General features: G+C 36.1%; 1 protein-coding gene, 1 long non-coding RNA gene and 1 other non-coding gene across 16 annotated transcripts in view; 1 reads left to right on the forward strand and 2 right to left on the reverse strand.

Moving 5' to 3' along the window:
• The window catches only part of CARF (calcium responsive transcription factor), a 66549-nt gene that overhangs the window by 3227 nt on the left and 36536 nt on the right, over positions 1–26786 (reverse strand). For 11 of the 14 annotated variants that reach the window (XM_043444664.1, XM_043444669.1, XM_043444665.1 and 8 more), the window contains 7 exons: positions 25149–25292; positions 24313–24546; positions 22315–22477; positions 21072–21135; positions 13473–13603; positions 12721–13087; positions 8264–10734 (listed from right to left, as the gene is read on the reverse strand). In XM_043444664.1, the coding sequence (XP_043300599.1) occupies positions 10616–10734; positions 12721–13087; positions 13473–13603; positions 21072–21135; positions 22315–22477; positions 24313–24546; positions 25149–25292 (1222 nt within the window). In that variant the 3' untranslated portion in view covers positions 8264–10615. Of the gene's footprint in view, positions 1–8263; positions 10735–12720; positions 13088–13472; positions 13604–21071; positions 21136–22314; positions 22478–24312; positions 24547–25148; positions 25293–26786 lie in introns of those variants that run through there. The other 3 variants (XR_006265111.1, XM_043444671.1, XM_043444676.1) reach the window with 3 other exon arrangements.
• LOC122426065 lies at positions 2906–8796 on the forward strand. Its single transcript, XR_006265115.1, has 3 exons — positions 2906–3017; positions 6686–6759; positions 8666–8796. It is a non-coding gene; the product is annotated as an uncharacterized LOC122426065 (long non-coding RNA).
• On the reverse strand, positions 4459–4660 carry LOC122426907. The gene has a single exon (XR_006265267.1). It is a non-coding gene; the product is annotated as a small nucleolar RNA SNORA74 (small nucleolar RNA).

Here is a 26786-nt window from a genome sequence, read left to right on the forward strand (position 1 = left end):
CTAGCACATGCTATTAACCACAAGTCAAAGCTCTAATAATAAGAAGCCACTTACTTTATCCCAGGCAAAATGCCAAGTGCTTTAACCAAAAAAAAAAAAAACATAAATAAATAAATAAAACATAAATACATAGCTTAGTTGGTAAAGAATCCCCCTGCAATGTAGGAGGACTTCAGTTCGATTCCTGGGTCAGGAAGATCCCCTAGAGAAGGGATAGGCTACCCACTCAAGGATTCTTGGGCTTCCTTGTGGCTCAGCTGGTAAAGAATCCACCTGCAATGTGGGAGACCTGGGTTTGATCCCTGGGTCGGGAAGATCCCCTGGAGAAGGGAAATGCTACCCACTCCAATATTCTGGCCTGGAGAATTCCATGGACTGTATATCCATGGGGTCGCAGAGTCAGACACGACTGAGCGACTTTCACTTTCACAATGTCTAGTGCTCATTAAAATGTCAGTTCTGTTCCTTGTAAGTAATGCCTTCTTCCTCTGAATTATTATAATTTATCTGTATTCCTATTATCCAGGAAAACATCTACTTCTGCTTCACTGACTACACTAAAGCCTTTGACTGTGTGAATCACAATAAACTGTGGAAAATTCTTAAAAGAGATGGGAATAAATACCAGACCACCTTACCTGCCTCCTGAGAAATGTATGCAGGTCAAGAAGCAACAGAACTGGACACAGAACAACGGACTGGCTCAAATTTGGGAAAGGAGCATGTCAAGGCTGTTATTTTGTGACCCTGCTTACTTAACTTGTATGCAGAGTACAACATGCAAAAGTCCAGGCTAGATGAATCACAAGCTGGAATCAAGACTGCCAGGAGAACAATCAACAATCTCAGATATGCAAATGATACCACCCTAATGGCAGAAAGCAAGGAGGAACTAAAGAGCCTCTTGATGAAGGTAAAAGAAAACAATGAAAAATGGGGCTTAAAACTCAACATTCAAAAAACTAGATCATGGCATTCAGTCCCATCACTTCATGGCAAAGATGGGGAAAAATATGGAAGCGGTGACAGATTTTATTTTCTTCACTGCAGATGGTGACTGCAGCCATGAAATTAAAAGACATTTGCTTCTTGGAAGAAAAGCTATGACAAATCTAGATAGAGTATTAAAAAGCAGAGACATCACTTTGTCAACATGGTCCATATAGTCAAAGCTATGGTTTTTCCAATACTTACATATGTGAGAGCTGGACCACAAAGAAGGCTGAGCGTTGAAGAATTGATGCTTTTGAACTGTGGGGTTGGGAAAGACTCTGGAAAGTCCTTTGGACAGCAAGGAGATCAAATCAGACAATCCTAAAGGAAATCAACCCTGAATATTCACTGGAAGGACCAATGCTGAAGCTGAAGCTCCAATACTCTGGCCACCTGATGCAAACAGCCAACTCACTGGAAAAAACCCTGATGCTGGGAAAGATCGAAGGCAGGAGGAGAAGGGGACGAAGAAGATGAGATGGCTGGATGGCATCACCAACTCAATGGACATGAGTTTTAGCAAGTTCTGGGAGATGGTGAAGGACAGGGAAGCCTAGTGTGCTTCAGTCCATGGGTTGCAAAGAACTGGACACAACTTAGGTCCTGAACAACAATTCCTATTATCAAATTTACCATTTTCTACATTGTGTAAAGTTAAATATCTCATGTAACAGACACTTATTTTCCTTGATGGAAACTTTTAAATCATTCCTTTTGGTATCCTACATGGCACCTACCTCTGTCAGTGATGGTACACACAAAGTTGAATCATCAGGATTGGCACAGTCACAACAGTGAGGATTGGAAACCATACCCTCAAAGGTGGTTGCTATCCAAACATGCAGTTCTTGGAAATTACTTTAGATCAATCAAAATTACTTTAGATCCACAGCTTCTTCTAAACATACCCCTTGACATAGCCCTGCCCACCAGAGAGACAAGACCCAGATCCACCCATCAGGGGGCGGGGATCAGTCCCTCCCACCAGAAAGCCTGCTCAAGTCTCTTGGACCAGCCTCACCCACCAGGGGCAGACATCAGAAACAAGAAGAACTACAGTCCTGCAGCCTGTGGATCACAAACATAGGAAGTCAGACAAAATGAGGCAGAGAAGGACTATGTTTCAGAAGAAGGAACAATATAGAACACCACAAGAATAACTAAGTGAAGTGGAGATAGAGAATCCACTTGAAAAAGAATTCAGAGTAATGAGAATAAAGAGATTCAGGTTACTGGAAAAAGAATAGAGGCACACCAAGAAGATACAAGAAATACAAGATAAAAGATTTTTAAAAATAAATAAACTGCTGAACAAGTGAAATAACTGAAATGAAAAGCACACTAGAAGGACTCAATAGCAGAATAAATGAGACAGAAGGACAGATACGTGAGCTGGAAGACAGAATAGTGGAAATCAGCAACAGAGAACAGAACAAAGAATAAAAAGAAATGAGGACAGTTTAAGAGACCTCTAGGGTAGTGTTGAGCACATCAACATACACATTATAGAGGTTCCAACAGGAGAAAAGAGAAAGGGCCTGAGAAAATATTTGAAGGTGTCATAGCTGAAAAGTTCCCTAATGTGGGAAAGGAAAGAGTAGCCCAAGTCCAGGAAGCACAGAGATTCCCATACAGGATAAAGCTAAGGAGGAACACATCAAATTGATGAAAATTAAAGACAAAGAGAGAATAAAAGCAACAAGGGGAAAGTAACAAATACAAGGGAATTGCTATAAGGTTATCAGCTGATTTTTCAGCAGAAACTCTGCTGGCCAGAAGGAAGTGGCACAATATATTTTAAAGTGATGAAACATTAAAACCCACAATCAAGAATACTCTACCCAGCAAGACTCTCATTCAGATCTGACAGAGAAATCAAATGTTTTACAGACAAGCTAAGAGAATTCAGCACCACCAATTATAACAAATGCTAAAGAAACTTCTCTAGGTAGAAAAGGCCACAACTAGAAATAAGAAAATTATGAATGAGAAAGTTCTCCAGTAAAAGCAAACATACAACAAAGGTAAAAAAACCAAATAATCATCTCAATAATTCCAGAAAAAGCACTTGATATAATCAAATATCCATTCTTAATAAAAACTCTCAGGAAGCCCAGATCAGAAAGAATCTCACTCAATTTGATAAAGGACTTATGCAAAAATTATGGTATTAGAGTTAATGGTGAAAGATAAGAAACAAAGTAAGTACGACCACTCCAGTCACTTACAATCACAATTGTATTTCAGGTTCTAGCCAGTGTAATAGTTGAGAAAAAGAAATAAAAGTCACCCAGATTGGAAAGGAAGATATAAAACAACATGACTGTCTGTGTAGAAAATCTGATAGACTCTACCAAAAAATTATTAGAACACGTGAGTTTAATAAGGTTGCAAGATATAAAGTCCATATAAAAAAATCAACTGTATATCTGCATACTAATGCAAAAATCAGATACTAAAAATTAAAAACACCACCATTCATAAAGACTTAGTGATAAATCTGACAAACATATGTCAAATTTCTACACTGAAAACTCTAATACGTTGTGGAGAAAAATTAAGAGTCAATATTAAGATTTCAATTACTCCCAAATTCAGCAGTATATTCTACACAATTCCAATCAAAATTCTATCAGGTTTTTTGTTTGCTTGTTTTTTAAGAAATTGACAAGGTGACTCTAAAACTCACATGAAAAACCAAACAGCCAAAACAAAATTGAAAAAGAATAAGGTTCAAGGATTTACACTATCTGACTTCAAGACTTATATTTTTTTTCAGTTCTATTTTCACCCTTTATTGGGAATACAGAGCAATATTACAGTCTTGGATCATTAAATGAACAAATGTGGCTGATACACTATTGACAAGCAGACCTGAATTCTGGGATTAAGTGGTTTTCCAGGAGTGGGTAGGAGCAAAAACAGGTGCGAGATCTTCTTAAGAGAACCATATTACTCAGCCGCCAAAGGGTGTTTTGTCTTCAACTCATTAATGGCTGGAAGGAGTGCCAGTCCTGGTCAACCATCCATGATCTTCATCACAGCAAACTTGAATCTCTAGTTTTTCAAATTAGTTGTGGATAGAAGAGTAAACGCCTCCAGACTGACTTATAAATTGATCTGGGTGACTACTAAAGTGTCCTCCGTTTGTAAATTAGCAAAATCTTCAGTGTGACTGTTGGAGCAAAGAGCCTTTCATGTGCTCCCAGTTATTACATAGAGCATAGGGGCTCATGTTAGTCCTGCTAGACCACCTCGTACTACCCCTCGAAGGCCACCTGTACATTTATATAACATGCCTGTCGTGGTTCCAGCTGCCACTGTGTTAAGGTCATCTTCTGCACCTCTTGTTTTGTCAATGATGACACCAAATGCTCTATAAAGCAAAGCCAGAGAACCTAGGGTATTAGCCCAAAGTGCCCCTTGCCTAGTCACCATATTCAAGATCCTGAAGAAAGTGTACTCTGTGTCTGCTCCCAGACTAGAACTAAGCAGCCGAAGTGAATGCTTAGCACACTCTCAAGGAAGCACAGCTCTGCCCTCACCAGTGCCAGACGCCACCAGAACAGTGATGAAGGCAACTGGAGAAGAAGACAGAACATTCCTCTCCCAGCAGTGTAACCCTGTTACAGGAACGGTTCTGTCCCGACAGCTGACTGCTGCTGGGATCAAGACTTATTATAGGGACTTCCTGGTGGTCCAGTGGTTAAGACTCCACACTCCCAATGCAGGGAGCATGGGTTCGATCCTTGGTCAGGGAACTAGATCCCACATGCTGCAACTGAGACCTGGGGGCAGTCAAATTAAAAAAAAAAAAAAAAAGATTTATTATAAACGTACAGTAATCAAGACAGTATGGTACTGGGTGTCAAAATAGACCAGAGATTTTCAGTCTTGGTGCTCCTCACATTTTGGGCCTGACAATTTTTGTTGTGGAATCTGTCCTATGTACTGTATGAAGCTGAGCAGCATATCTACCAGAAACCAGTGGTATCTCCCTTGTTTTGACAACTAAAGTTGTCTTCAAACTTTGCCACATGTTCCCTAGAGACAAAATTTCCCCAGTTGAGACCACTGAGATAGGAGATAAACAATAGATCAATGGAAGGGAACAGAGAGTCTAGAAACTGACATGTGTATATATATACATATATATATACACACACATACATAGAGAGAATGGATTTTTATCAAAGGGATAAATTCAGTTCAATGGGGAAAGTATAATTCTTTCAAAAAATGATGCTGGAACAAATCAATACGCAAATGCTCAAAAGAATCACTTTAAGCCCTGTACTTGTATACAGAAATTAACTCAAAATGAATCACAGATCTAAATTTAAACACAAAGTTATAAAATTTTCAGAAGAAAACATAGAAGAAAATCTAAACTTGGGTTAGGCAAAGATCTCTTAGATACAACACGAAAATATAATCCTTAAAGAAAAAAAAAGATAAATTAGATATCAAAATTAAGAACTTCTGCCCTTCAAATGATTCTGAGAGTAAAAACATAAACTATACATCAGGTGAAAATACATATTAAATCATGTTTCTAGTAATGGACTTGTATCTAGGATATACTTCTTAAACCTCTATAAGAAAACAATTCAATTTAAAAACAGGTGAACGATTCAGACACTGAAAGAAGAAATACAGATGGCAAATGCAACATGAAAAGATGCTGAACAGTATTAGTCACTAGAGAAATGAAAATTAAAACGATAATGAGTTACTACTACACACCTACTAACAATGCCTAAAACATAAAAGCCTGTTCATACCAAGTGTTGCCTACAATATACAGCACCTGGAACTCTCATACACTGCAAATTGGAATGTAAAATGGTACAATCACTTTGGAAAATCACTTGACAGTTTCTTAAAAAGTTAAATTTATACCTACCATATGACGCAGCCATTCCACTCCTATAGATATTTAACCCAAAGAAATGAAAGCATAAGTCCATACAAAGACTTACACAAATGTTCATAGCAGCTTTATTTGTAATAGCCAAGAACTGTAAACAATCTAAATGTCCCATCAACAGCTGGATGGATAAACAATGTATGGTGAATTTACACAATGGAATACTACTCAGCATTAAAAAGGAATAAACTATTCATACATCTTGTGACACAGATGAACCTTAGAATAACCATTCTGAGTGACAAAAGTCAGGTTTTAAAAAGGCTCATACTATATGATTTCATTTTTATAAACTAGTAGATGTAATAAATTGACCTCTAGTGACAGAAAGCAGGATAGTAACTATTGGGGATGGGGTGGGGCAGGTAGGAGTAGAGGCAGGAAGAAGTGGGAATGGATTACCAAGGGGCACTAAAAATCTTTTTGGGGTGATAGATATATTCCTTGACTGTGGTGATGGTTTCAAAGATGTATATATACATCAAAACTTACCTAACTGTACACTTTAAATGTGTGCAGTTTATTATATGTCAATTACCCACTTCAACAGATATAGTTAAAAAAGAAAAACTCTTGCCGGTATCTGACTCCCACTCTGTCCTTTGGTTTTAAAATTCTTTTTTTAATTGAGATATAACTGACATATAACATTTAAGGTATATAATGTGTTAATCTGATAATTTATATATTGCAATATGATTACCACTATAGTTTTAGCTAACACCTCTACTATGTCTACTAATTATTATTTCTTTTTTGTAGTGAGAATAATTAAGATCTACTCTGAGCAACTCTGATATATATAACACAGTATTGTTGACTATAGTCACCATGCAGTAAGTACATCAGATCTCCAGGACTTATATAACTACTAGTTGCAAATCTGCACTATTAAGCAACATCTCCCCTGCGCTTATACCCATATCGCATTCTCAAACATTTTCCATACTAATCATAGTTTATTTCTCTCAGAAATCAATTTTCCATTAACAAATGTGATTTTTTTAAAGTTCTTATTTTATTCCTTAAGTTTTAAAAATTCAGTCAGCAATGCACATTTATAATATATTTATATTACAGAATATACCTAATTTGTATGTGGTGAAAGTATACTAGGCTTTGTCATCACCAATATTTAGATAAAAATAGTACATTATTTAAGATATCTAAAGCCTAATCAGTTGATGGGGAAGAGTCAATGCAGTCCCTCTTTGGAGAGAATAAGATACTCTATGATCCTGAAAAACAGGCAGAGTAGAATAAAGGGGAAAAAAAGAAAGAAAGAAAAAAAGCCAAGAGGGAAAAAAATTAATGATCCCTCCCTTTTAAATCATATATTCTTGTTATTACTCCAAAAATATAAAACTGTACTTGAAGATGTTATAATGCCAAAAAATACGGGGGGGGGGGCGGGGCGGGGAGGAAGAACTATTTATACCTTATTACATGCATTGTTTTAAAAGGCTGAGAGTTGGCTAAGTTGAGAGCATTAAATACATATATATTCCCTAACATAATGATAATAGGAATTACTGGTAGTTATGCTTTAAAATGTTCAGGTTCCAAATTGAACATAAATCTCTAGCCAATATTTTCAGGTATTAATGTGTTTATTTAGCATCTTCAAGATGAACAAAATTACCACGATGCCCAGGAAATGTATAAAAAGAAAATTAACAAATGTTAGAAAAAAATAACACAAGATTTTTTAATGAAAAAAATTACATTATAACAAGGACACTAAACATTGTTACTATATATATATATATATATACATACACACACACACACATATATATATACACACATTTTAAACTTTTTAAAAAACCTGGTATAAAATTAAACTGCATCTTTCTCATATTCACATGATTAAGTATGTATTTTGACAGGATATAAAGATGGAACACATATGGCTAGGCCTCAAGATTAGAAACTCTAATGCAGGACCATATCATCAAGTCTATTTTCTATTACTTTCGTGACTTTTAGGAAACATTTACCTTGTATAAGACATAAAAGCTTTTTAAGTATGTTAACCACTTACATAGAAAATTGAGGGAAAGACCCACCATGGCTGCGTTTATCTAGAATTCACTGTAGCATATATAATGTTCACTTGGAGGCTTGGAACATGATAACCACAATGAAGAAACAAGCTCAGCTGTAATAATGAATTCTGACTGCTTATTTTGAACACCAAACTTTCTACTACAGATATTACACCTTGTAATACACGACACAAAAGAACATATATCAAACTTTGCTGTAGAGCTGTTAGGAGAATGCCAAATACAGATACTAAAAACTCTATGTGCTGTGTTTAATACCCTGTGCATTTAAAAATTAACTGAATATTGAAAATATGTAAACATACTTTGTAAAAAGCAATGCTAAGCACCTTTAAAATAAAATACTGATATACGGTAACTGAACATGCATTTAGAGGACAAATGAATTTCTAAAAACTAATTTAGAAAGCATTTTTAAAGAGCTACTCATTAAAATACTTACATGAAAATATTGATAGTTCCAGTTCCTACCTAAAAACCAAAAGAGTATACAATTAGGGATTTAAACCTTCATGCTCTTTTTTTTCTTTCTCTTTTTGTTTGTGGGGAGGATGTACTGCAACTTTTTGTTCTCATGAAAAAAATGTCAGAAGAGACATTTCAGTCGCATAGAATGTCAGTCGCATAGAATGAAGTGAGAGATGTTTTTAAACTATGTTTTGTTCTTTTTCAGGAGCCAAAGTCTGGATCCTCTACCATCTCTCATCCTCCTAGGTAACTGACTAGAGTCTGTATCTTAACAAGCATTTCTCCTTAACAACTCAACATCAAAAAGCAAGGAATGTCTCCAAAGGAATATAGCTCAAGAAACTATAATTATCTATTGTCATTAGTGAAAAGTAAAGATTTATTATTTGAAATACTGAAAAAAGTTTCCATTTTTATGAAATAACAAATGAAAAGAATATTACCCACAATGCAATATTAAACTATAAATTAATTTGGACGTATGCCCATTAAGTACACACAAAGAAAAATCTGGGTTTGAGGTAACTAAGAGTTGTGTTCAGCTTAGCATTGACTTCACACACATGCACACACAACATAGATTTGGCAGCCTGCCTCTATAAATGCTGACATCAAGTATTTTCGATTCTTAGGAAAAGGAAAAGCAATTCTTATTTTAAAAAATCATGAAAAAAATCATGTATGTAACTGAATATTAAGTTTGCATTAAATAGAGGTATAAATAATAAATTTTATGTTAAATAGGGCTTAAATATAAAGAGCAAGGAATTTTAGAATTCTATCTACTTCTAACATAACAGTGCTTTACACTTAGATACATGTTGTGTACCTGAAACAATTAAAGTGAATTAAGAATGTGAGACTGGACTTAGAAAAGCCAAAAAGACTCATATTCATATAAAGTACTAAACTTAAATTTCATATGATGCATGCTTTGAATATTAAACACTAATTTGCATTGGAAATCATTATTTTTTAAATGAAAATTTAAATATACCCATAAAAGGTCTCTTGTGGGGGGTAGGAGAAGGCTTTAGGTTGATTTCTTGATAGCTGTAATTGACATTTCTAATTTACCAACCTTCCAGAAAAGAGAAGCTTATAATGAATATACTGATTAGTATGTATTTAGTATTTGAAGTAAATATGCTTATTCAACAAGCAAATATAACACACTAGTTGTTTTAAAGTTTTAAATATGAGCTAAATTTTAAACTATAAATCTTTACCTTGAAAGATTACCATCTTTCAAATACCATCAATTTATTAAGAACTCTGGCACAGAAAAATAAGTACAACTCAAATTCTTCTCTAACCAGAGCTGATTCTTTAATACAAAATAGGAAAAAACATCTTCTGCTGATATCAAAAAATTCCCCTGATTATCTATAAACACCAGGGAATTCTATTATTCTTTCTGAATTCTCTCCATTTCTACATTTTTCAACCCATAAGTAGTATTTTTAACTATAACACCATATAAATCCATGCAAAAGGCATTTATTTCTCTTGCTTATTTGACTCAAGTTAAAATTCTCAGTACTTAACCATGACACAGTAAATTTCTATGAGATGACCATTGGTATACTACTTGTTTCTAGTTATGGCAGAAGTTAAAATGCAACTACATAGTTTTCACAGATGTGAATGTTGGGCTTAATATTATGATGCAAAATCTGTTGTTTTTCTTTCCAAATGAGACAGACTTCAGATATTCTCTTGTTAATTTAAAATTTTTCTTCGTAACTTTAAAGTTCTTTTAAAACTTAAAAAAATCATCACACACACACATATATACTCACATACTGTTTTTGATGTTCTTTTTTAAGAACCAAAATTAGATATTTTCAAAGGATGAATTAGATAACAATTTGTGTTCAGACTATATCACTGTGGATAAGTTCAGATGATCTTCTGAAATACTGGCCTTCCTTATATGATAATTAAAAAGTATAAGAATTATATAAAATAAGAGTAAAATATCTCTTAAGGTAAAAATAGGGAGTTAGCAACAAATGTCAGTTTTGAATTAAAGCTGCTCATTGACCCAGTCTTCAGTCCACTTATCACAATGTTGTGCTTTGATAACATTCACCTTCTTTTTCTATGACATCAGAAGTCACCAGAGTTGTAAATTCTGAAAAGCTTCAATAATTTATGTAGCAGATAATTTCTTACAGTCCAAATTTGGTTTTGCTTCCAGAGACAATGCTGGTTCTTTGGGTTCTTGCTTAACTTGGTTCACAGAAATGGTACCTTCTGAATTTTCTTCAACTTTAAAACCAAACATAAAAGAAAAACCCTAATGGTTAATATAATTTATAATACTGGAATCTTAAGAATTATATGAATTTAGAAGCAAAGCACAAAAACAGTATTTTGCTAAGAGAATCAAGTAATTTAGAAAATCAATTGGTGTATTTGAGAACTCAGTGCTTCTGACATCTTAATGGTCATTCACACTAAATTCCTTCAGGATGAAAAAAAAAAAAAAAGAAACCAAGAAAACTGCAAAGTTATTCTCTTCCAAAGATACTCTGACCAAAAAGCAGTCCATAATTTGATGAAATTATGAGGAATATCTCATAGTTAAACTTAACTGTCTTTAAATACTTGTGTGCTCAAAAGTCAGGAAGCCTCTTATTATTTGAAAATGTTTTTTGTTGTTTTCTTTTTTACAAACATCAAGCATATACTGCAAATCACTGATGTGTTACCATTCATATGGTTTTCATACATGTTCATATATTTTAAAAAAATGTTCTCTCCATAAAGAAACTGTACTACATAAGTACTTCAGAAAAAAAATGCCACATCTTAAATGATAGCTCTGATTTAACTGCACAGCTATGTGTTGCTTATCTGAAATATTTCAGAATGTATAACCATTCTGATTTCAAAGTACTTATGAGCAAATTAATGTAAATGCAGCAAACTAGCAACACTACTGACATCTGGCACCTAGGATACCTACGATAAAATCTTCCTCTTTCTCAGAAAACTATCAGTTTTTTTCCTCTACCAATTCTCCGGAAAATATCGACTTTTCAGTTGCTACAGGGAACCAAAGTTAAAGGGATTCTACTTGGTCAGAAGTTCACTGAACAAACCTAATGATTGTCACATATGGGTTAGAGTTTAGCTTATGCCATATCAAGAAAACCAACGCAGGATAGATTTGAGTAATCCTGAGAATTCATATTTAGGTGACATAGTCTCTCAGATCATGATCTAACTTGATACATAATGCAAGTTCAGATCCAAAGAGGGTCTCTTTTAAGGCAATTTAAACTACAGCTCCCAGAAATACCCTGGCACAACAGAGGGAGGCAGCATCTTGGAACGGGAAGATGCTTTGGAGGCAGACAGATCTGGCTTAAAATGTCCTGTCACTTACTACATGTGATTTTAAGTCAATTATGTAAACCTCCCAGAGCTTGGCCTCCCCATCTGCAGAATGGGAACATCGCTGGCTAGTTCATGGAGCATTTGTGAGGATCACTTCATATATATTCCTTGCCCCTCTCTTCCACTATATTTCCTAGAGACAACTACCACAGCCCCCTGGATAAATTTTCTTAAAAGTAATAAATTTAAAAGACAATGATTCTTTTCTGGAAGGAACTATCTCATACATGGAGGGAAAATATATGCCCTAAGGATAATTTCTAAGAAGACTTTTTTTTCTTCAAAGCAAACTGCAAATCTCTTTCCACAAAAATGTGCGATCCAGAACAATTTGTGGCATACATCAGGTAGGAATTCACAGAGTTTATCACTATGTTGACTGGGTTCATTCCAAAGTGAAGGTAACATTAAACCCAAGTCCTCGAGTCTTCCTAATTCCCTTTCAATTTCCATAGAACTCAACATTTAAGTTTACAACTCAAAATCCTTTTTAACCTTTACATCTGCAAACTTCACCCCATTTTTGTGTGTTGCAATTTTTCTATGATAACCTTTACACTGAATAGTTTTTAATTTATCTAATTCTTGATCATGTATACAAAAATGACCTTCCTGATTTCACATCACCACAGATTTTCCATGTAAAACTAGGTAGTTAGGGAATGAATAATCTTGATAAAGAAAAAAAATTGTTTACAAGTTATTAAACTCGTGCTCACAAAACTTTTTTCTTCTGGTTTATTTATATATTATATAAACACTGAGTAAAAAACAATAGTTTTTTTTCTGTAGTGTAATACTGATGATAGTCCATAAAGGTTAAAAAAAAAACATAAGGTGATTTTAACTTACTAAGAACTGGCGGGCTGTCTATAATCTGTATTGGTATGGTCTGCACATTTCCCAATAGAATCCGATGAACATTTCCTTCCAGAGTCTCTGTATCTTCAACATCTTCAACTTCTACCAGCTGATCCACTGCAACCAGATTTTGATCTGGTCCTGGAAGGTTACTCATGGTAGAAGAAATACTACTGTTTGGGGTTAGAGGTGTATCTGTTTGAAGGCAATGAGTCTGACCGAGCAGTAGAGAATTATTATTCATTACAGCACTTCCTACTGAATCCAGAAGTCTTGAAGGACTGGAAGAGGGGTGGTTATTTACTGATATTAGAGCTGGTGATCCATCAGAAGTGAATCTTGGTTGTAACTGCAAACCCTTTTGAACCAAAAAGAGTTATATCAAATGTCTGAATTTACTGTGTATGTTTTTTGCTTTGAATGTATTATTCTTTTGACCCAAACTTAGAATAAAAGCTAAGAGTACAGTTACTAACAAATATTAAGTGAGGACAGAAACAAGAACCAAAGGAAAACTGCACTACTAAATTTTCTTGCATGCATAATCAATTCAAACTTTTCCAAAACATATTGTTTAAATTATCATTTTAAATCAAGTCACAAAAAAGTCAGAAAATTAATGATAAAAACATCACTGATCATGTTCATAATTCCATAACAATTCTGTAAAATCCCAAAGAAAAGAAGAGAGACTGAGGAAGAAAGATAAGGGCCTCAAATTTGGTATTACATTGGATACTTACCTGCAGGTGTGTGAATATCTTTGGCTGAAATGAAGAAAGGGAGGAGAGCAAGTGGGCTGGTTCAGGAGACAAAGAATTCCTTGTCTGACTTGTTTCCACTTTGCTGGAAACTGATTCTCCTTGTGAATTACCTAAATTATATAAAAAATAATTAAAATAATTTTTATGGCTACACTTTATTAGAACCTTTACTATCAGAAATGGAATAGGAAATAAAGTCAAAGAACTTTAAGAAGTTATCTAGTTATCTAGTCTACTATTTCTAAAACCAGGTAGTTCATCAGAATCACTAAGAAAACTTTAAAAAAATATAAATTCCTAGATTCAACCTCCAGTAATTTTAATTCAGCACAGCTAGGATAGGTTGTAAGAAACTATTTTTTTTTTCCTTGAAAGACTTTATACCTGTAGTTCTAACCTAATCCATTTTTCATGCTGTAATACTTGGCTTACACTTCTCCAGATATAGAGCACCTACTGAGTTTCTCAGTTACAAAGACGAAACTTTATTCATCTTTGGTAGCCCTAGTGCCTAGGACAATGCCTAGCATAAAGCAGGCCTTCAATAATAATAGTATTAAATTTCTTTCAATAACTCATTTAGGAATAAATGAATAGGAGTGAAAATTTCTTTCTTTTCTAAATATCTAAATTTTTAAGGTAATTGTCCTTAGGGAATTTGAGTCCTCCTCATGTAATTCTTATATGTTAACCCAAATATATTCATCTTTTTAAGTCAATCAAAAACAAATTATCAATAATTATTTAATGGGACTTCCCTGGTGGTCCAGTGGTTAAGGTGCTATGCTTCCAATGCAGGGGGCACAGGTTCGATCCCTAGTCAGGGAACTAAGATCCCACATGCTGCATGGTGCAGCCAAAAAAAACCTACCAAACAAAAAACAACTGTTTATTGCTTCTATACTGCATACTGCACCCACGTAACTGAGTAATTTTAAAAAATGGCCCTACTGTCAGACAAGGATGGATTTAAGTACTGGTTTTTCCATGGCAACATGTTAAATGGCAATATGCCATTTAACATAGTTTCTAAACTTCAGTTTCCTCATCTGTAAATTCAGGATAAGAGAATTTTTCTCAAAGGACTACTGAAAGAACTAACAGTACTCTCACATTTCTAGGCTTCTTCATTTCTAACTGTCCCACCTCAATTCGCTGCAGTCTCCCATCACTATGAGCATGCCCTAAATCTAGGGATAAATAAATCATTTCACATGTAAAATGTGGAATAAATAATCATTCCACATGTAAAATCTCTAATTCAAACATCCCATTCTCTGACCACAACATCTATTCTTCCAGGGATTTTTCTCAGGTGAAGTGAAAGATGCTCAGTCGTGTCTGACTCTTTGCGACCCCATGAACTATACAGTCCATGGAATTCTCCAAGCCAGAATACTGGAGTGGGTAGCCTTTCCCTTCTCAAGGGGATCTTCCCAACTCAGGGACCCAATGCAGGTCTCCCGCATTGTAGGCAGGTTCTTTACCAGCTGAGCCACAAGGGAAGCCTGTGGCTTTTCTCAGGTACTCCACTACTACTGTGCTTAAACTTCATGTGAATCTTCAGTTAATTGATTCTTCAGTTTTCTTCGGATCCATCAATGTCTTCCTTAATAAAATTCTCTCCCATCCAGCTTAGAGGACTGGGTATATAATTTTAGTTACTCTCTTGGAAATGCCTTAAATTCCCTTTCCTCTCTGTCCCTTGGTCATCACACTCGATAAAATCCTAATTCTGGATGAAAGTATCTTCCAGGGCCTATATACATGTAATGCTGACTGCCACTGAAGAAGAAACTCTCTGCCACTAATAATACCAATTCATGACCATCAACCACAGTAGGACCTTCATGTATAGGACAATCTTACAATGTTTCACTCATTCTGTATTAGGGATAATATTTAATCTCCATTTTCCTCAAATCTTGGCCACTTTCTGAGATCCTTTCTCCTCCTTTTTATTGTTCAGCTGCTCAGTCATGTCCCACTCTTTGCGACCCCATGGACTGCAGCACACCAGGCTTCCCTGTCCATCACCAACTCCCGGAGCTTGCTCAAATTCATGTCCATTGAGTTGGTTGGTCCAACCATCTCATCCTCTGTTGTCACCTTCTCCTCCTGCCTTCAATCTTTTCCAGAATCAGGGTCTTCTCTAATGAGTCAGCTCTTCACATCAGATAGCCAAAGTATAGGAGCTTCAGCTTCAGCATCAGTCCTTCCAATGAATATTCAGGATTGATTTCCTTTAGGATTGATTGATCTCCTTGCTGTCCAAGGGACTCTCAAGAGTCTTCTCCAACTTTTTTGAACCACAATTCAAAAGCATCAATTCTTTGGTGCTTAGCCTTCTTTATGGTTGAGTTCACATCTGTACACTACTACTGGAAAACCATAGCTTTGACTATACGGACCTTTGTCGGCAAAGTAATGTCTCTGCTTTTTAATACACTGTCTAGGTTTGCCATAGCTTTTCTTCCAAGAAGCAAGTGTCTGTCAGTTTCATGGCTGCAGTCACCATCTGCAGTGATTTTGGAGCCCCCAAAAATAAGTCTCTCACTGTTTCCCCATCCATTTGCCATGAAGTGATGGGACTGGATGCACTCTCACTTGAAGAGAAAAGAGAAGCTATAAACTTTCCATCACCATAGCTATCAAGTACCTTCCTCTTTACCTACCTCCTCAGGTCTCTCCTTTCCTAACACACTTTCCTTCAACCCTGTACCATAGCAAACTTTTTGAAAAAGTTGTCCACACTATCTACACTTCTTCAATCATTTCCTGTTCACTCTTAAGTCATTCCAATATGGCTTCCTCCCAGTCCACCTCACTGAAACGACTCTGGTACTCACGCTTCTGCAGACTCGATCTCAGGATCTCCTCTGCCCAGCGACCAATACTCTACTCTTATGCCAGTGCTGCTGAGCTTGGTAAATGCCACTATCAATGAGCTGTTCATGGAAGAAACTCAAAGAGTCATCCCAGATCATTCCCACTCCTTCACCTCTCACACCTATTCAATCAATAACCAGTTTCTAACATAACTCTGGTGATGTCCATGTGTAAAGCCTTCTCTTATGTTGTTGGAGCAGGGTGTTTGCTATGATCAGCACTTTTCCTGGCAAAACTCTGTTAGCCTTTGCCCTGCTTCATTCTGTACTCCAAGGTCAAATTTGCCTGTTACTCCAGGTGTTTCTTGACTTCTTACCTTTGCATTCCAGTCCCCTATAATGAAAAGGACATCATTTTTGGGTATTAGTTCTAAAAGCTCTTGTAGGTCTTCATAGAACCGTTCAGCTTCTTCAGCATTATTGGTTGGGGCACAGAACTGGATTACTGTGATATTGAATGGCTTGCCTTGGAAAATGAACAGAGATCATTCTGTTGTTTTTGAGATTGCATCCAAAAACTGCATTTCAGACTCTTTTGTTGACTATGATGGCTATTCCATTGCTTCTAAGGGATTCTTGCTCACAGTAGTAGATATAAGGGTCATCTGAGTTAAATTCACCCATTCCAGTCCATTTTAGTTCGTTGATTCGTTAAATGCCAATGTTCACTCTTGCCATCTCCTTTTTGACCACTTTCAATTTGCCCTGATTCAACGACTTTATATTCCAGGTTCCTATGCAATACTGCTCTTCACAGCATCAGACTTTACTTCCATCACCAGTCACATCCACAACCGGGCACTGTTTTTCCTTTGGCTCCGTCTCTTCTGCCTTTCTGGAGTCATTTCTCCACTCTTCTCCAGTAGCATATTGGGCACCTACCAACCTGGGGAGTTCATCTTTCAGTGTCCTATCTTTTTGCCTTTTCATTCTGTTCATGGGGTTCTCAAGGCAAGAATACTAAAGTGGTTTGCCATTCCCTTCTCCAGTGGACCACATTTTGTCAGAACTCTCCACCATGACCCCGAAGGTCTTGGGTGGCCCTACATGCCATGGCTCATAGTTCCATTGAGTTAGATAAGGCTGTGGTCCATGCAATCAGATTGGTTAGTTTTCTGCCATTGTGGTTTTCAGTCTGTCTGCCCTCTGATGGAGAAAGATAAGAGACTGACTGGAGAGACTGACTGAGGAGGAAACTGTCTTGTTCTGATGGGCGAGGCCATGCTCAGTAAATCTTTAATACAATTTTCTGTTGAAGGGCAGGGCTGTGTTCCCTCCTTATTATTTGACCTGAGGCCAAACTATGGTAGAGGTAATGAAGATAATGGCAACCACCTTCAAAAGGTTCCATGTACTCAGTGCCCTGAAGATGGAGAAGCTCTATACAGTCAGCGAAAATAAGACCAGGAGCTGACTGTGGCTCAGATCATGAACTCCTTATTGACAAATTCAGACTTATATTGAAGAAGGTAGGGAAAACCACTAGACCATTCAGGTAGGACCTAAATCAAATCCCTTAAGATTATACAGTGGAAGTGACAAATAGATTCCAGGGATTAGATCTGATAGACAGAGTCCCTGAAGAACTATGGATGGAGGTTCGTGACATTGTACAGGAGGCAGTGATCAAGACTATCCCTAAGAAAAAGAAATGCAAAAAGGCAAAACGGTTGTCTGACGAGGCCTTACAGACAATGGAGAAAAGAAGAGAAGCAAAAGGCAAAGGACGAAAGGAAAGATATACCCATTTGAATGCAGAGTTCCACAGAACAGCAAGGAGAGATAAGAAAGTCTTCCTCGGTGATCAATGCAAAGAAATAGAGGAAAACAACAGAATGGGAAAGACTAGAGATCTCTTCAAGAAGATTAGAGATACCAAGGGAACTTTTCATGCAAAGATGGGCACAATAAGGGACAGAAATGGCATAGACCTAACAGAAGCAGAAGATATTTAAAAGAGGTGGCAAGAATACACAGAAGAACTATACAAAAAAGATCTTCATGACCCAGATAATCACGGTGGTGTGATCACTCACCTAGAGCCAGAAATTCTGGAATGTGAAGTCAAGTGTGCCTTAGGAAGCATTACTAGGAACAAAGTTAGTGGAGGTGATAGAATTCCAGTTGAGCCATTTCAAATCCTAAAAGATGATGCTGTGAAAATGCTGCACTCAACATGCCAGCAAATTTGGAAAACTCAGCAGGACTGGAAAAGGTCAGTTTTCAATCCAATCCCAAAGAAAGGCAATGCCAAACAATACTCAAACTATCACACAGTTGCACTCATCTTACTCGCTAGCAAAGTAATGCTCAAAATTCTCCAAGCCAGGCTTCAACAGTACGTGAACCGTGAACTTTCAGATATTCAAGCTGGATTTAGAAAAGGCAGAGGAACCAGAGATCAAATAGCCAACATCCTTTGGATCATCAAACAAGCGAGAGAGTTCCAGAAAAACATCTACTTCTGCTTTATTGACTATGCCAAAGACTTTGACTGTGTGGATCACAACAAACTGTGGAAAATTCTTGAAGAGATGGGAATACCAGACCACCTGACCTGCCTCCTGAGAAATCTGTCTGCAAGTCAAGAAGCAACAGTTAGAACTGGACTTGGAACAGCCTCTTTCCAAATTGGGAAAGGAGTACATCAAGGCTATATATTGTCACCCTGCTTATTTAACTTACATGCAGGGTACTTCATGAGAAATGCTGGACTGGATAAAGTACAAGCTGGAATCAAGAGTGCCGGGAGAAATATCAATAACCTCAGATATGCAGATGACACACCTGATGTGAAGAGCTGACTCACTGGAAAAGACCCTGATGCTTGAAGGTCTGAGGAGGCGGGAGGAGAAGGGGATGACAGAGGATGAGATGGTTGGATGGCTTCACCGACTCAGTGGACATGAGTTTGAGTAAACTGCGGGAGTTGGTGATGGACAGGGAGACCTGGCATGCTGCAGTCCATGAGGTTGCAAAGAGTCAGACAAGACTGAGTGACTGAACTGAACTGAAGATAACTCTTAAATGTGCCTAATTCTTGTGTAAATGTCACCAACTGCAAACAACACCACTATCACTGTTCATTTGGATAGGTGAAAGGGCCTTCTAAATTTATTATGCTTATTCAGTTTTATCTCCAACCGCTGTCTCTATTTAAGACCACTTAAGCATTAAGTTCCTTGGACATGGCATCCTCTTTCTTGCTTAGCCTTCAAACATGCTATTCCTTTGATTAGTAAATTCCTATTCATTATTCAGTTCTCAGTTTAAAATTCACTTTATCTACTAGTATATATAAAATAGATAACTAACCATAACCTACTATATAGCACAGGGAACTTTACTCAGTGCTCTGTGGTGACCTAAATGGGAAGGAAATCCAAAAAACAGAGGATATGTGCATACATACAGTTGATACACTTTGCTGGACAGCAGAAACTAATAGCCGTTTTAAAGCAACTGTCCTCTAATTTAAAAAAGTAAAAATAAAAGTTCCTTTCTCAAATGTCCCTTCCCTACTCTCTGGACTAAGTTACATATCTATATCACTGTTCGCACACAGTTTGGCACAATACTATCATGGTAATACTGTCATCTCTCTCTCATAGCAATACTATTACTATTCATTACAGTAATTAATTAGAATATATTGTAGTCTTTTTCCCTTCCTAAAATTTAAATTCAATGAAGCAAGAAACTTACTTTTCTATGCTCAGCATTTATCACACTGAATTAAATATACAAAGAACAAATGAATAATTCTAAAGAATTTGCAAGCTATTCTATAAGCAAAGTAACTCTTAAAGGTCAATAGCCAAAGAATAAAAAAAATTTGTATTCTATATATTATTAATTTATTTTAAAGTATTTATTTAGGTGTTAAGTTTTTAGAAGCCATTATGATAAGAACTAGGTATACTAATTTGATTAAAATATGATTCTCAGCTCCTCCTCACTATGGAGGATGCCAACACCCTTTCTCTCTGGGTATATATCTCTGCCATGCCCCTCTATCTTAACTAAACTAACCATTTCTCTGTCCCATTTTTTGTTCTATGTCTCTGGTAATAAACTTTGTACTTGCATTTACAAAAAAAAACAATTCCAAAATCATAATGAAAGATATATATCCATAAACAAAGAATAGCATGTTAAATGCAGAGGTAAATAAAAAGGAGTGAATATCCAAATCTACATAGGGGGATAAGTTAAGAAAGCACCTAAAGCCAAAGAAACTGCAAGTGGTGAGTGGTGAGTGGAGTTTGCCACGCAGAAGAGGAGAAAAGACATTTCTCGAAGAGAGAACAAAAGGGCTGAAATAAGCCTGGAATATTGAGAGAACACAGCAGTAAACATACGAGAAAAATCAAGCCATACAAAATGGACAATAGTTTCCTGATCAAGGTGTCTCAGAGTTATTACTACTGAAATTAGCCCAGCTTTAGAGTAAACCATGCTAATAATCATTAGCCTCAAAATTTCAATCATAAAGAATAAAATCTGACATATACATAGGAAATTTAAATAGCTAGAAGTATTTTTTGATAAATCCTAACGTAGTTGCTCTTGCCTCTTTAGGCCATGGTTTCCTTATCCACAAATTAGATGAGATAATATCTTAAATATCTTCCAGTTTTAACACTGCTTGATTTTATATCTTGAAATTGAATTATTCAAGATAACCTACCTTCTGCAAGTGTAACTGTCACAGTCTCTCTGAGAATATTCCCACTATCTGTAGTCCATTGAAGCTGAAATGGGAATACTTACTTCAGTAAAAAGAACAAACCATTTATCTCTAAAACTATTTTAAAATGGCAATGCAACTGTCATATCTTACCCAATCATAGTATAAATGTGCTTTATTCTATAACTACTTTCTTCACTTGTTCACATTCTCAAAGCATAAGTATACTTAATTACTCAAATAAATTATCTTCCCAAGTTCAGATAGTAAGAATTTGACAAAGACTACTGGTACTCATTGGAAAAGACCCTGATGCTGGGATGGATTAGGGGCAGGAGGAGAAGGGGATGACAGAGAATGAGATGGTTGGATGGCATCACCGACTCGATGGACATGGGTTTGAGTAAACTCCGGGAGTTGGTGATGGACAGGGAGGCCTAGCATGCTGCGATTCATGGAGTCGCAGAGTCGGACACGACTGAGCGACTGAATTGACTGAATGGTACTCAAATCCGTTTTAGTTTCTGAATTTTGAATGGTGAATAACTAAGCGTTCTGGATAGAAAAGAAGAGAAGCTCAAGCTTAAAAAAAATCTCAAACTATTCAGTTACTGAATCTAGAGAGTAAAAATGTAGACCGCAAAGGATATTGTTATTTGAGATTTTAATACCAAAATCATTGTGTGTATTACAATTAGTAGTTTCTGGGTAATTTCTGGGTAACCATTCTGTATATTACTATCAGCGGTTTCTGGGTAGTTTCTACTCATTTCAGAGTAGGTAGAAATGGCCACTTTTCTGGGGGAAATGACAGTATCAGAGTATGAGGTAAGCTTTACATCCACAGAGGGCATACAGAACCAACATCATCACATTCAAGTCTATATTATTCTATTCAAACTTGCTGACATATTTAAAAAGAGGTGGAGATATTCATAGTATGTACTCAATAAATATCTGTCACATAAATAAGATATACTTTTTATGGAGATAAAATATATTGATTTTTAGGTGAAGATTACTATTGTTATTATAGTCATGGATAGAAATTACTTAAATTTCTTTTTATGGAAGTAATAAAAAACATTTTAGTTAAATCATCACCTGAGAGTTCAGTGTTTACATTTCGGGAAAAAACACTACTTTTCCTTACATCACAGTTACTTATATGGCCTAATAGCAACCATGCATTAGCTGAGAAAGACGATTGTAATAAAACAAGATATCACAGTTGTAATCATACCGTTGCTGGAATAATCTCTGAGTTATATATATTATCTCCATTTCTCAAGGATTTCTGTACCTCATGAATGTGATTTCTTATATCATTTACAGTTGGAAAAAAGGATAAATTATGTCTTTCCGGTACTTCATCAGGTTTGAAGAGTTCCCTTTCCACAAATTTTCTGTGGAAATATAAAATAGAATAAAAACATAAACAATCTAGCAATCTAATAATTTAGTTCAAGTGAGAAAGGTTCTCTTTTAGCATAAAATTCTGTAAAGTATGATTTACAGCTTTATAAGTAATTTACATTTTTCTACTTTTTTCCCCACATGTTAAGTCATAGAATTCATGCAGATTAAAAGAAAGGTAATATTTTCACTGGTTAAACACCTGTATATCTTAGAATGAGCTTTGATATTCTTATGAATTTAATGAAATCACTATTTTCAGTTCAAACAGTATGTTTTTGAATGCTTACTCTGTCAGTCACTGAACTGGACACTTTACATCTACTATGTCCTTTAACCCATCCTATAATCTTGTGAGGTAAGTATAATCAACATTCCGACTTACAGAAGAGGGAACTAAGGGCTACAGAAATTAAGTAATTTGCCCAAAGCCATACACCAGGCTAGTAACTAAGACAGACTGGGCCTATACCGAAGTTACACATATAAACATCATATCTCATTGCTTTCTAAAGTCTTCAGATAATATATGAAATATGATACGCTCAAATTTTACAAGTAGACCAAAGAGAAGATAGAAATAAAAGGCAACGTTGCCACAAGATGGTATAAAAAGTAAATATAAAAAAAGAAATGATAAAATTCAATATACACATGCTTTGTGCATTATGTTCAGTAGCCCATATTGCAGAGCTGTATCATACCTTTGTTCTTGAGATTTAGGTTTAGTAAAATAGTGGATGGCTTACCAAACTTTGGCTCTGTTCTAACAAGGCCCAACATAAATACACATAAAACGTCTAAGAAATCTGTTAAACAGAAGTCATGTATTAATTAAGAAATAATCCTGGGAAATACTCATTCTGTTGTTCCAATCCCACTATAAAATAACCAGCAGGAATAAGGTCACTTAAGAAGCAGAAATCATGGTGAAGAGCAAGGTTGTAGACTTTACTTCTAGCTATTTCTTTAACCATCCCAAGTCTCCATTTCCTCATCTGAAGAATGAGGATAGATATATTAAATTTATAAAGTCATAGGAATAAATGAGATTGTGCCTATAAAGTACTTAGCATAATATTTGGCACACACATAGGAAGTGCCTCATATTTATAATAATTATTATTATATCCTGAGTACTAATAAAATTATACCAGAGAACTACATGGGGCTTCCCCAGTGGCTAAGCAGTAAAGAATCCACCTGCAATCCAGGAGCCACAGGAGACATGGGTTCGATCCCTGTGTCGGGAAGATCCCCTGGAGGAGTGCATGGCAACCCACTCCAGTATTCTTGCCTGGAGAATGCCATGGACAGAGGAGCCTGGCAGGCTGCAGTCCACAGGGTCACAAAGAGTCGAACACAACTGAAATGACTTAGCATGCACACACAGAGTACTACATATAAAATTTCACTAGACAAAAAACTGCTCATATTCTTTTGTTTCAATAAAATTTAACTGCACATATCAAATGGGTTAAAACAAATATCTTGGCCAATGTTTTAAAATCTTTTCTAAAAATTTTCTTTTGATAAAGGTATTTAGTATATAATTCAAAATATATATCATTTAAAAACAGTCCAATTTGCCAAATCTGAACATGGAATATCTCAAATGAGTGATTCAAATCATTACTCATGGCTTGCAAAACATCTGCTAAAAGTGATCAATTCATAAATAATATTATTTTAATAAACTAATAAACTATATTCCCTATATATTCTGATAGCATATCTCCTGGAATATGTCTACAATGTTAAGTGTATTATTTAAACCAACAAACAAAAATGAAAAACATAAAAGAACAATTAGTTTCTACTGTACCTTAGCTGTTTCCTAACTGCATACACTTGTTCTATTCCCTGTGATACTAATTCTTGAATTTTATGTGCTACTTGAGGATGTAGACGTGAAGGCAATGTACAATTCTCATCTCTAATTGCAGTTTCTTCTTCTTCAAGAGAAGATATAGGAAAGGAGGAAGATGATAAAGGGAGGCAGGGAGTCTCTAATTCATGATACTGATGAGCTTGTTGTGTAGGTAACTGTACATACCACCTAATGAGAGAAAATATTTAAAACTATATTACTAGAAAAACGCAAGAATCACATACTTATGTTAATACTCATCAAGAGAAGGAATAATTTTTTTGAAAAACTATATATAACATTATCACATTAAGTGCGTCCCAAGTACTTCAGTGGTAAAGAATCCGACTGCCAAAGCAGGAGATGTGGGTTTCATCCCTGGGTCAAGAAGAGCCACTAGAGAAGGAAATGGCAACCCACTCCACTATTGTTGCCTGGGAAATCCCATGGACAGAGAAGCCTGGTGGACTATAGTAAATTAGGTTGCAAAAAAGTACTAAATATATAATAAAAAGTGTTTCTAAATATGAATTTATCATGTTGGGGAAAAAACTTCCATATGGTATACAGAATTCTTTGGTCAAAATTATCCACATGTGACTGATAAACTCAATGGCTTACACATGGCAAGTCAGTTTAATACCTAGGGAGCTACTAATAAAATATCTACCTTGTAGAAACCATTTCTTAATGGGATAATTGGAAAACATCATATAATTTCTCTTATAGACAGAATTCTTGTAAAAGGAGCAAAGTAACTTGTGAATACAAGAACAGTGGAAATGTCATACCTGAGAACACCACCAGCATCCACCAAGTTCTTCTTCAGCAAGTTAAAGGCTTTCTCCTGCTCCATTCGGATTATCTTCCTGTCAATTTTGGGGTCTGTAGGAACTCTATAGTCAGGAAATTTCTGTACTTTCTTAATGTAAATCCTTTTTGTAAGAAAAAGAAGAATTTGCTCCATTAAATTATAATCTCAAGATTATCTAACTTGTTAAACAGAAGTTTAATTTAAGCATTACTAATGTTTAGAGAAAATTCAATTATCTAGAAAGCATTCAGAACACTGTGTGAAAGATGTGCCATGTTCTCAGTATATAACACTTAGCAAATTAACATTAGTCATTACTTTAGTAAAAATGTCTAAACACTACGAAACTAACTTTTTTCCCCTGGGTCTGTCTCTTCTCCATTCTCCTGAACATGCCTGTAATACCCTCCTTCTGGGGCTTCTAGCTGCCATTATGTCATTTCTTGCATCCACCTGATAATATCAACACCATAATAATTCTTCACATTTGTACCACTGTTGAAGAACCTATTTCCTTCTTAATCAAGTACAAATGATTTAGCAGCATTCAGAGCATTTTATATGATTCTAGTTTATTTATCCATCTTTTAATGCCTTCAAATATTATGCTTTTCATGTGAAGCTTATGATATCTATGTTCCAGTCTCCCTCCTTCCCATGATACACAAGGTTGTTGTTGGGCACAGAGTCAGTTCAGTCACTCAGTCGTGTCTGACTCTTTGCGACCCCATGGGCTGCAGCACGCCAGGCCTCCCTGTCCATCACCAACTCCCAGAGTTTACTCAAACTCGTGTCCATTGAGTTGGTGATGCCATCCAACCATCTCATTCTCTGTTGTCCCCTTCTCCTCCCACCTTCAATCTTTCCCAGCATCAGGGTTTTTCAAATGAATCAATTCCTTGCTTCAGGTGGCCAAAGTATTGGAGTTTCAGCTTTAGCATCAGTCCTTCCAATGAATACGCAGGACTAACTTCGTTTAGGATGGACTGGTTGGATCTCCTTGCAGTCTAAGGGACTCTCAAGTCTTCTCCAACACCACAGTTCAAAACCATTAATTCTTCAGCACTCAGCTTTGTTTATAATCCAACTCTCACATCCATACATGACTACTGGAAAAACCATAGCTTTGACTACACGAACCGTTGTTGGCAAAGTAGTATCTGCTTTTCAATATGCTGTCTAGGTTGGTCACAACTTTTCTTCCAAGAGGCAAGCATCTTTTAATTTCATGGCTGCAGTCACCATCTGCAGTAATTTTGGAGCTCCAAAAAAATAAAGTCTCTCATTGTTTCCCCATCTATTTGCCATGAAGTGATGGGACCAGATGCCATGATCTTAGTTTTCTGAATGTTGAGCTTTAAGCCAACTTTTTCACTCTCCTCTTTCATTTTCATCAAGAGGCTCTTTAGTTCCTCTTTCCTTTCTGCCATAAGGGTGGTGTCATCTGCATATCTGAGGTTATTGATATTTCTCCCAACAATCTTGATTCAGGCTTGTGCTTCATACAGGCCGGCATTTCTCATGATGTACTCTGCATATAAGTTAAATAAGCAGGGTGACAATATATAGCCTTGACGTACTCCTTTCCCGATTTGGAAAGAGGCTGTTCTTCCAA

This window comes from Cervus canadensis, chromosome 24 (assembly GCF_019320065.1).
Source record: "Cervus canadensis isolate Bull #8, Minnesota chromosome 24, ASM1932006v1, whole genome shotgun sequence".
Taxonomy (NCBI): Eukaryota; Metazoa; Chordata; class Mammalia; order Artiodactyla; family Cervidae; genus Cervus; species Cervus canadensis.